A 12,602-nucleotide genomic window follows, 5' to 3' on the forward strand; every position below is an offset into this window, starting at 1 on the left:
ATGGGGGGAGGAACAGGGCAGGCTCTACAACACAGAGAAGACAAGTAGTGATTTTACAGCATCTTACTACGCTGATGAACAGTGACTGTGAAGGGGTATGTGGAGGGGACTTGGTGAAGGGGGGATCCTAGTAAACATAATGTTCTTCATGTAATTGTAGATTAATGATACCAAAAAAATATATATATATATGGTTTTGGGAGGAGATTTCCACTGCTCTACTCATGCCGCCATCTTGGCTCCACCTCCCCACAATTACTTTATCCTATTACTTATACCTGTTGTTGTATGAGTGCCCTGCGGTAGGAGACCCTCTGTTCAAGCTCCCGAAGCTCTCGACCATCTTGTGCCTCAGCCTGCAGCTTGATTTTGCTGTGATATGATTTCAGCAGCTCCAGTTTCTGCTGCAGCTGCATTTTCAAAACCTGGCACTCTGCCTCCTGTGCTTCATCCAAATGCAGCTGAAAGAGAGAAAGAAAACAGATATACCCTCCTGTGAGCTATCTTTTCATGACGTCTGGAAAGGAGGAGGTGTAAGTTAAGACAGACTACTCTTCTATAGGGCACAGCTGTTCTCGCTTACATCTTGGAGTAAACATCTCTGAAAAAGGAAAACATAGCACCAATGATGGCATTATAAGGATAAAGCTATCATAAGCTACTTGGATGATGCCTAAATAATCATTATTTTTTTAAAGAAAAATATAGAATCTGATTGATATAAGACTCTGAATCTTTTCTCTCCAGTGGAAATAACTATAGAACAGGGACAAGCATGCTACAGCTTATGGGCCAAATCTGAACAGCTACCTGATTTTTGTTTTTGTTTTTCAACAGTCCACTAATTAGGAATGGTTTTTACATTCTGAAAGGGCCACATTTTAAATGGCAATGTAAATACCCACATAATAACCTCAATTTTTCCTCCTGGCCCACAAAGCCTAAAATATTTACTATCTGGCCCATTAAGAAAACGGTAAACTTACATAGCAAATATTTTGTATCTGCACTCAAATGGAACCACCTGGATTCCCAATCAAGTACTACTTTTCAAACTCTGCTTAACAAAGCTGCTTCTCCAGTCTTGATACGCTGTTGGTATCTGTACTAAACCCCTGCAAGGCACCAGCAGAGAGCCTATGGAGAACCTCATGTCCAAGTGTATCAAAGAGAAATATATATGCATCATGCATATTTCCAAGCAATGCTGAGAACAAGAAGAATATGGACCAGCAGCACTATTTCCCAAGGTGCCGCAGAGTTTTCATTTCCACCTTAATATTTTAATTGTTGGGATTTTATTAATGTGGTGCAAGGAAAGGGGCACTATATTTGTTTTGCCTAAGTAAAATAAACTTACGGCTTGAGTGGAAAGCATTTCATGAATGCTGTGGTCACACTGCTCAGCTAAGATGGCTAACTTCCGGGTCTGCTCCTCCTTAAGCCGTTTCAGAACAGCTTTGCGCTCACTCTTTGGTGTAGATTCCCGTAAGTGTTTTCTTAAAGCTTTGTACTGTCTGGTTTGGATTTTGCAGGTGTCCTGGAACTGCTTTTTGATTTGGAGTTTTTTAGACTATAACGAAAAGAAACAGACATATAATTTTTGACATACGGCATTTGGTATAGCTTATGCTTACATGAAAAGGCTGGAATAGAAAAGAAGAGGAAACAAAAACTCAGATCATAAGGTCGCAGGTACCTCTATACTTGGGTCAAACCATTGGATTCCATGCAATTTTATAACAAACTCCAAAACATAAGAATACCAAGAACTTCATTTATCATAGGACTTCAGGCAATACTTATTTTGTTTTTAATTTAGTGATGTAAGTAAATATTAAAATTACCTTTGATTACTGCATATATTGATGGCAGAAAATTATATTTCTTTTCATGCACTCAGTAGATGTAAAATAATTTTACTGGCCAGTCAATATTTTATCATATCTCTGAAGCAGAAAATAAGTATATTTATTCTGTTCCTTGTCTAAGACATTTTGCTCCAATTTCTTTTAATGACAATCTCAACTGTAAATATAGTCTGTGACGGACCCCATAAAAGTAGGGCACTAGTAACTGACTGATATTGTTATTACAATTGTCTTTTCCTTGAGATACTGAACTAGGTAGAAACTACTTCATAAGGGCTTACTCTTTAGCACCATGAGCAAAAACCTGAAAGTTAACTAATCTTTCAAAGGTCAAAGAAAAGTTATGAGGCAAGGGAAGGGACGACAACCCTTCTTGCGGTAATGATAACAGACATGAACTACATAAACAGTTTTGAGATAAAATAATTTGAGTTCAGAAACAGAATAACTCTGGCTTTAAATCACAGGTTAATTATTCTATGAACTCAAATTTTAACAAAACTTAGTAAGATGAGATATATTTTATAAGGTATACCCATCAAGCCTACAAGTAACAACACTCATTTACTACACAAAGGCAGAACCTATAGTCAAAATTATTTCCCTCAATATATATACTGCCAGATATTGAATGGTTGAGTCAGTGTGCAAATGCATGTGTGACCAAACACTCTTGTCAAGGAACTAGTTCACACTCTTTGCTCCAATACTACAAAATCAAATATATATCCTTTTCTGCATTTTACACCAATTGAGGTACTAAGCCATAGTCATGTACCTTTATTCTGTGAAGGGTCAAGAAATGTCTAGCTAGAAAGACAAACTCTTGGTTTAGTTGGCTTAGCACTGTTCTTAAATACTGCCCTTGGTTAATAAAATTCCTCCAAGTTAGGAATGGAACAATGAAATTTAGAATTCTCTTCTGACTTTGTGTAACAGACTCCATTCTTTAAAAAAACTTTTAAATATTCAAATATTTTGCCAAGAAAACTACAGTCACTCTGTATCACTAGCTAATGACAAAAAGGAATGCCCTGAAAAATTTTTTCAACAAGATTAATACTTATACCAAGAATAAACTATGTCCCTCAATGTTTCACTCAAGGGAAAGCAGGATAAACATGTTCCAGTTGTTTCTTAATCACTTAACACTGACAAAACATCACCTGATGGCAGATGAAGAAATGGCAGATAGACAATAGGTGTTTACCCAAGTCATTCAACAGAAATGGTGCCCAATGTCTACAAATACTGCCAGCTTATCTAAGTGTGCACACCGACGTCCTCCTATCCCCCTTAAATTCTTGGAGAAAGCTGGAATAGTTGCCACTATTGAAGTTGAACTATTACTTAGTAAATAAAAATTTACCTTAAAAAGTTGCAACTGTTACTTATGTAAATGAAATGACCTGGTGTTAAAATAGAGTCTGTTTTCTCCACAAAGGGACTAGGGTTACCAAAGGGAAGGGATTGGGGATCATGAGTGGGGAGGGAGGGAGAAGGGGATTAAAGGGCACTGTAATTAGCACTCACAATATAGGTGGGTCATGGGGAAGGCAGTACAGCACGGAGAAGACAAGTAATGACTCTGTAGTGTCTTACTACGCTGATGGACAGTGACCGCAATGGGGTGGGAGGGATTGATAGTATGAGTGAATGTTGAAACCACAGTGTGCTCATGTGAAACCTTCATAAGATTGTTTATCAATGATACCTTAATTTAAAAAAAAAGAGTCTGTTTTGTTCAAATTGTGCAAGTAGATAGATATATACAACTAAGAGGAACATGGTGATTTTCTTTCCCACTAAAGTAACAGAACAATTTCTTTTATGGAAAATCTTGAGCTTATGTATCACAAGAAGGAAGCTTTCTATCCAAGGTCTGACTATGATTGTGAAACATTATTTTTCCCCTTGATTTTTTAATAGTATCTGTGAGACTAAGACTAGTGTTGCACAAGCTTTCAAACTGAGAAGGCTGCAACAACAGGGAAAAAAAAGGAAGGGTTAAATAGCAAACAACTAACCTATGCCAAGCCCCAGAGAAATGAAGTCGTATCAGATTTGTGGTCTGACCAAAGAAAACCAACAAGCTTTCAGTTTGGTTTACTTCTGGGTGCTGCTCACTTTAAAATTGTAATTCATTTTATAGACATGCTTTAAATATCTTTTGGTGGGAAACTCTACTGTGTAGCTACTACAAAGACAAAATAAATCTGGAAAATCATTAAGAATTCTGATTTTCATAAGCATTAACTAATGATGGTTATGTGGGTAGTCAACATATGAGCCACTCTGTAAACGATGTTCATTAGCTGTTTTGAAGATACAGCAAAGTAACATTTTACTTAGATTCACAAGGAAAGGGTGAATCGTAGCTTTGCTTCTGTATTTTGTTCAGGACAACCTGTATGAATGGAGCTGAATAGGAACCAGAGATCCCTCTGATTTAGCTTCTGGTTCTGACACAGATTACTTCTGTGAGTGAAGTTCACTTCACTTCAGGACAGTTATTCAGGTAAGTGTTGTTACATGATAGTTCTATAGTTAAATTGTCAAAGAGTTTGAAAAAGGGGGTAAAGAAGATACTGTGGGATCTGGGCCTTATTGGATATAAATAAAAGTTTAAAATGTGCAGACATGTACAGATTAATTGAGGTACTACTATGGATGACAACATATATAGTGGGTTGTTTCAGTTTTTTGTTTATTAAGATACATGTGATTATACTTCAAATATTTATTACAAGTTATAAAATTTGAAAATTCCTTGGAATTATTAACTCTGGTTAATTTTGGTAGAGGGGCCTGGACCAGGTGGCTTAAAGGACAAGGAGAGGGAAACCTTTAACTTTATAATAAATACACTTTGGCAGCTTTTGAATTTAGTATCCTATGAATAAATTCCTCTATGCAAAGCAAATACAAAATTTTAAGTCCTTAGATATTATATATCACCAACACTTGTCTTTCCTTATTTGTCTACAAGAGGGCATATAATAATAACTTGCTTCACTCTGATGTGCTAATGAAAAAAATACACTCCAACTACACATGCCCTGGTCTTACCTATGCTACCAAGCACAGAAAGAATGGGAGTAACAATGTGATAATTCCACTATTCCTCTTAGGATGAGTATAGACAATGAAGGGAGAGGGAGTAAAAAGGCATTTTTCATTCACTGGTTTCTGTACTAATCAAGAACTTACTGCCTCTTTTGGATACAAATCACATTCAGAGGAAATAAGATCCCAAAACTATAAAACTTGGAACAACAGAGAGAAGCCAACAGGTTAGTATGTTGATATATAGTTGTAGTATCAACATTGGACATCTGGGTACACTTAAAATAAGAATTTTGAATCTCATTTATGGCACTTTCCACAGTGAAAAAGTTCTGGCCATTTTTGGTACTCTGCTGAGAAATACATAAGCAGAAGTCTGTAGCTACAGACCCCCTACATCAAAACTAACCAAACATGCTTAAAATGAAAAGGAAAAAGCTTATTCAATTTCTTTATTGCAGACATCTGGCTTAGACTTTTAGTGTTTACATGATGCCTTTTATCTGTTCTCCTTTGTCAAGAAGCTTAGGCTAAAGGTACCTTCAGACTCTTAGACTGTTGTCGAACCTCCATGGCATGCTTTCGCCTTAGTCCTTGTTCTCTCCGTTTATTATGCTCCAGCTGGTTAGTGAGCTCGGCTTGATGCTGCAGTCTGATCAGCTCAGAGCGCATCTTCTGCCTTGTGTTGAGCTGGCGGAACTCCAGTTCTTGCATGGATTCATGATGACGCAGTAGCGTTGCATGCTCCAAGTCCATTTGAGTCTGCCTCTTATTTAACTCCTAATTCATAACAAAAGACAAAGGCATAATTTACTGATGTACAGTGCCAGGCAAAAAAAATCCCAAGAAGCAGAATAACCAGGATATAGATGTAATCCTCTGATTTAATAATGGCTGCACAGTAAATATTAGGGTTTTATTACTGTAACTGTAGAAAATGGGCAATTGGTAGCATAATTTCCTTATCTGTTCATTAGCTATTTATACTATTTTTAGCAATGAGCTTAAGACATATCAAATCTGTCCCAAGAGACTTAATGTCCTTTCCACTCTCTTTCATTTATGTTTCCTAATTTTGTATTTGAAGAGGACTTCTAAGTCATCCTTTGAATTTCTTCAGTGTATACATTCAATTCTATTACATGCAGTATACCCAGTGTAGTGTAGTGGTTAAGAACACAAGACTCTAATAACAATGAAGCAAAACTGAAGGAACAAAATGGCAGCAGACTCAGACTCCAAGAATGAACTGGTGGTTACCAAAGGGGAGGGGTGTGGGAGGGTGGGTGGGGAGGGAGGGAGAAGGGGACTGAGGGGTATTATGTTTAGTACACATGGCGTGGGGGATCACGGGGAGAACAGTGTTTCACAGAGAAGGGACATAGTGGATCTCTGGCAACTTGCTGCCCTGATGGACAGTGACTGCATTGGGGTATGGGTGGGGACTTGACAATATGGGTAAATGTAGTAACCACATTGTTTTTTCACGTGAAACCTTCACAGGACTGTATATCAATCATACCTTAACAAAATATTAACAAACAAACAAACAAAAAAGAACACAAGACTCTAGGGCTAGGCTGCCTGCTTTCTAAATCCTGGCTCTGCTACCAACTAGCAGTGAGTCCTTGGGTTAATTACTTAAACTCTCTGTGCTTCAATTTCATCACTTCTCAAATGGAGACCATAACATAGCTGTTTCATAAAATTAACGTGAGGCTGAAATGAATTCATAAGTGGAAAGCTCTCAGAATACCTACCTCATGATCAATAAATGTTACAATTTTTTCAGTTTAAAAAGATCAAATATACAACACACACACATACACTCACACACACTCTCTCTCTTTTTCTCTGTCGAAGGAAGCCAGACTTGGCCCTTTCGCCTCTGCTGCCCCTTCTCCAGGGGCCAACATTTGGTGCATATGTTTCCCAACCTTCCCCGTGCTGTCATGACACAACTATTGCACAAAAACATACAGTTTTAAAATTGAATAAAAAATATATTATAGGCATATAATATGCTTTCTTTACCTAAAAATATAATGGACAAATATCCAGATCAGATCAGGACATACAGATCTTTCTTTTAAGTTTTATAGTAAGCCTCTGCTTTGTGATGCCTTAGTTGTTCCATTTTTTGCTTATGACAAATTTTCAGTAAACATCTACACATAATACACCATATAATTATGTTATTATATCTTTAGGATAGAATTTGAGAAGTGGATTTGATGGATAGAAGATACATGCAAATTAAATTGTAAAAGCTGCTGAATTATGCTCCAAAATGGCAGTAGCAATTTATATTCTTCCCAACGTTGCCCACTTTCCCGTGCCACTACTAGGACTTACCAATTTTGTAGACTGATCTTATCGAATTGATTCAGTTGTTTTAATTTGAATTTCTTTAATTAGTGAATTTGAATAATTAACTTATATTTGAAGTTTAAGCCATTCTTGGAAATAAATTGCTCTTTGCTCATAGGTATACCTGATAATGAGAACCATTGTTTTCATTGGCATAAGTTTCTACATATGCCCAATGAATAATTTCATGATTATAAAAATATGTTAAATGGTAGTATATATCTTCATGGCACCTATTTCAGATGAAAAGGCATAAATTATCCAATTAATTTTCTCACATTTAAAAATTAATACTTCTTTCACTCATGGATTTGATATTTATTAAATATTTACTTAATACATATTTATTGAATACCTATTATGGGCCAGCCACTAGGTATAAGGCCTGGAGATATCTATCCACTGGATATAAAAGCCCTGAACAGAACCTGGGAATTCATATAATTTCCATTCTCCTTGGGGAGAGAGAGATCCCCCGAAAAAAGTGTGCACGTGTGTGTGCGTGTGTGTGTGTGTGTGTGTGTGAGAGAGAGAGAGAGAGAGAGAGAGAGAGAGAGAGAGAGGGAGGAGTGCAAGAATATTTAAAGAAGGAGAAGGATTTGGTGATCAGAATTGGGGAGATATGAAGTGAGGGAGAAGGTGAACCGTGTGGGTTGGGTTTCCAGGGAAGAAGGACTTAGGCAAAGGGAAGCAGAAGCGCTCTCAGGCCTTGAGGGTGGGATGTGACTGACATCTTTTCTGGAAGATTCTGATTTCACACCAGTTAAACATACCTCCATGACAAGGTCCTGCTCCAAGTTACAGCGCCCAAGGAATATCTTTCTTTGGAAGCGACGGCATTGCAGCCCTAGGCACTGTCTCTGATGTTGAAGAAGATCGGTCTTTTCCGCGGCTTGGAGATGCTGGATGTTCTCTATCTGCTTTGACAGCCATTCCTGTTTTTCTTTCCTTGGGGCGCTCTGGCTTTCATTCAGCGCCTGGCAAGATAAAAAACAACTGAGTTCAAAATACATAAAAATTAACTACATGAATATATTATTTGGTAGCTGGTAATCTTCAGTAAAAGTACTTAATTTGTGCCCTCTCTCAAGGGCAGGCAGGGCGATGACCTTAAGGAGGTAGGTAGTATTTTTCCATTTCTTGAGTTATCCATGAAGTAGGACAAGAAAAGAGAAAACATACACTAGAAAACATGCATACTTTTTAGCTTTGCACAGCTATATTTATGATGGCTCGTCGCTTTGAAAGCACACAATGATTGGTGAATGAAGTAAAGCATCTTTCTTTAAATCCCTCCCAAAAAGGGGAAGAAGGCAGTGCTTTCAAGTAAAAATCACACACGAATTAAAATCAAGGTTAAAATATAGTTATGTCTCACTTCTTGATTTTCAGCAATAGAAATGCTAAGTTTTTGGCAAAGTTAAGGATGGGTTCAGTATAAAAGACTTTGGAAATTAAATGGAAAATCAAGAAAACTATAGGAAAATAGAGACCTTTTAGAATGGATTTAATATTCAGCACTATAACCACTGCACAAGGCAAGACCAATGTTTTTCTACAGCATTTTAAATATCATCTCACAAACTACCTAAAAAAATTCATTTATACTGGACAAGATGAGAATATTGACAATACGTTCAATGATACAGACCTGAGGATGCTAATTAATGCTAGTATATTTCAACCTAAAATGCATCAACCTTGTAGAGAATATAAATCAGCCATCTTTCCTAGGTCTGAGAAGACTTTTCAGAGACTATTAACCTTATGGTTCTTCATCTGTTATTCAAGAAAGAAACCAATTATTCATTACTTTCATTAATAAGATATTCAAACACATAAAAATAAAAGCACATAAGCTTGTAGTTCTCAACTTACAGATGTCAGTGATAAGACAGGGATAATACAGGCATGTACACAAAGCTCACTTGGCTGTTTTTCAAAATCTTTTGCCAAGGAAACTCCCCACCCACCAAGACTCTAGTATGTCCCTTCCTCTATACCGATAATAATCATTCTAAATGAACACACACACACACACACACACACACACACACACACACACACACACAAATACACAAAACTACCCTCTAAAAGAAAATGAACTTGTTAGTTAGACTATGAATTATATGCTTGAAGGATTATCTAAACCAACACATTCATTTATAAAACGAAAACCTCATTTCACTAAGAAACAACTACAGAACTGCATTTTGTTGGGTACTTATTTACAGTTGGGAATCCTATTTACCAACTTTTCAAATTCCATGTTCTAGTATTGAGCTTAGCTTTTAGATTACAGTAATGGGAATACATAGCAGGTTATACTCTTTCGAGTCAGAAAAATCTTATCAATGAACCTCACTTGGCAGGGTATATATAGCAAGGCTTTGTGCCACTAATATGTCCTTAATAAGACTTAAACATCTAATTATAGGTCAAATTCCTACACACACAAAAGCACTGTACCAAAGATATTATGGTTATGTTATCAATATTAATTTATCTGTGTGCTAATAATTTATTACATGGGCTAAAAATTTCAGCCCATCAGTTTGTAAGAGGGGGTGTAACTGGAGAAGTCTTGGTGGGTGGGGAATTTCCTTGGCAAGAGATTTTGAAAAACATAGCCAAATGATTCTTTGTGTGTACTCCTCTATTATCTCTGTCTTCTCATTGACATCTTTAAGTTGAGAACTACAACTTTATGTGATTTTTTATATTTATGTGTTTGAGTATCTTATCAATGAAACTAATAAAGAATTGGTTTCTTTCTTGAATAACAGGTGAAGAACCATACGGTGAATATTCTCTGAAAAATCACCTTAGACCTGGGAAAGATGACTGATTTATATTCTCTGCAATACAATAAATATGCAATAGCTGACACATATCATTTTCATGTCCTGATCACTATCCTGAATAATAATCCCCTTTCAGAAATTGCCTTGGAACAACCATGGCTTTCCTCAAAGTTAGAGTACATCTGCGATAAAAAGAAGTTCAAGGAAGCAGCACATAAAGGGCAAACACACATGAAATCATGTAACCACAAAGACATGATTAGCATGCTTTCCTATTAAAGAAAATGGGATGAGCAGAAATGCCTCTTATCCTTATTCTGTGTTAAAAATCAAAATAAGAACAAAGTATTGTAATCTGAGCCCAAAGTAAGAAGGTATGATTTACTTTTAAAGGAAGAAATATATGGCTCTTTTTCACAGCTAAAGTATTTTTATTTCTAGTGACTCAGTTACTAAGTGCTTAGGAAAGCTTTTATAAATAATAGCTTCATAAAATAATTTAAATGTTCAAGAGATCACTCTTTCTAGATCCCACTCAACTGAGGATATCAGCCATTGAGAATAGGTTATAATCAATGTCCTCACTTAAACTGATATATAGTTAGTGGCCATAAACAAAAGAAAAATTTTTGCTAATGGTTCTATGAGTAGATCACTGTTGAATATAATCAGTAAGCAGGTAACTGGCTTGAAAAGTTCTATAAAGTAAATACCTTCTTAAGCTGTTCCTTCTGAAGTTTATATTCTCTCTTCTGGGACTTCAGAAAGCTGTTTAGTTCTTTCTTCTGCTGGGCCTGTAGATGTTGCTTAAATTTTTCCTCCTCCTTGGACATCACTTTAGCCTATAGGAAATTTTTTAAATGGATCAAATTAGCTCAGCAGATAAGCTTCAAAGCAGCAGTTTAATACACATTAGCAAGGATACTTCCTCCCACCTAAGAATATAAAATCAGTATAATCATTACCAAAGCAAGAATATCCAATAAATTATTAAGTATTACTCAGCATTCTTATTTGAATTTCAGAGAACCAATAAAATGGAACTCATCTTTAAAATGCTGATCTTTTACAGGGTCAGTGTTTTCACCTTCTTTCCCCCATACTGGAGTATGCTGCCCGTCTCCCACCCCCAATAAAACAAAACAAATGTAATTAAGTTATGACCTTTCATCTAGCTTGATTTGTATATTAAATAATGTAATACATTCATCTTCAAATTAATCCCTGACTTTTAATTTGTATTTTAAGTAATATGAAAGTGTTAAATATTAAATCCCTGTACAATATTATTTTATTTCTGATGATATATGCAATAGTTGACCCATAAACAATGTGGGAATTAGGGGTGTTGACTCCCAACATAGTAAAAAAGTCCTCATATAACTTTTCACTCCCCCAAAACTTAACTACTACTAGCATGCTGCTGACTGGAAGCCTTACTAGCAACAGGAACAGATATTCACACATACTCTGTATGTTGTATAAATTATATACTGCATTCTTACAATAAAGAAAGCTAGAAAAAAGAAAATGATCTTTCAAACTGTCTCTCAAAACATTTTCCAAGATCTTTATTGAAAAGCAATATGTGTATAAATGAGCCTGTGCAGTTCAAACCTATGTTATTCAAGGGTGAACTATACATATTCATTGCAGAACATTTAGGAAATACAAAAAAACACAAAAGAAAAATCTTATATGATTTTACCAGCCAGAGATAACCAATATTAACATTTTGGTGCATGTACTTCCTAATTTTTCTAGGCATATATAGACATAGATATAAATATATAAAATAAATCTAAAATCATATAGCACATCATGTTTCATGAATTGCTTTCCTAAACATGTTAGTATCTACCACTTTACAAATTATTCAAGAAAGTACAACACCAAACACAATTCTAAATATTTTTACATTCCCTTACCAAATTATTTCAAAATCAAATATTCATTTACACCAGAAATTATTTTGCTAAATTCTCTATTACTGTGAGAGAGTGATTCTTCTTTTTTGCAGGGAAGGGTGAGCAGGGTAGCTATAAATGCCTCAGGGTGGACTAGCCAGACATATTAGAAGAAATAGTGTAAGTTTATTGAGAAGTTTACATTTTACTTGACAACTGTGATGATCAAAATAAATTGAAACAAATGGGGAACCAAGGAAATTAGAAGACAAGTTTTCACATAACTCCTAAAAAAAATGCACCTTTATCATATAGTCGAATGATACTTATTTGCAGTAAACAAATGGGCTAAATCTGGATCTGAAACCCTCTTAATCCCTCTCACTTTAACATTCTCTGTATATTATAGTACTCTTCAATTCTTCTGATATAAAAATGCTACTACAAATTTAAGGTTTCCAAAAAGTACACAGAGAATGATGAACAATTTCTGAAACCGAAATTAAATACTGATTTATCAAACTCCTCAGATAACCAGTGTCCAAGGCTTAGAACAGAATACTTAATGACTTTTTTTAGTAAGT

General features: G+C 35.7%; 1 protein-coding gene across 1 annotated transcript in view; it reads right to left on the minus strand.

Annotated features, from left to right (window-relative positions):
• LOC118908930 (serine/threonine-protein kinase TAO1-like) overlaps window positions 1-12,602 on the minus strand; it is a 60,469-nt gene that overhangs the window by 12,598 nt on the left and 35,269 nt on the right. Inside the window, 5 exon segments of the mRNA XM_057499504.1 lie at window positions 279-461; window positions 1,361-1,573; window positions 5,478-5,717; window positions 8,081-8,284; window positions 10,825-10,953. Of these exon segments, the coding sequence (XP_057355487.1) occupies window positions 279-461; window positions 1,361-1,573; window positions 5,478-5,717; window positions 8,081-8,284; window positions 10,825-10,953 (969 nt within the window).

Source organism: Manis pentadactyla, chromosome 4, assembly GCF_030020395.1.
Source record: "Manis pentadactyla isolate mManPen7 chromosome 4, mManPen7.hap1, whole genome shotgun sequence".
NCBI lineage: Eukaryota > Metazoa > Chordata > Mammalia > Pholidota > Manidae > Manis > Manis pentadactyla.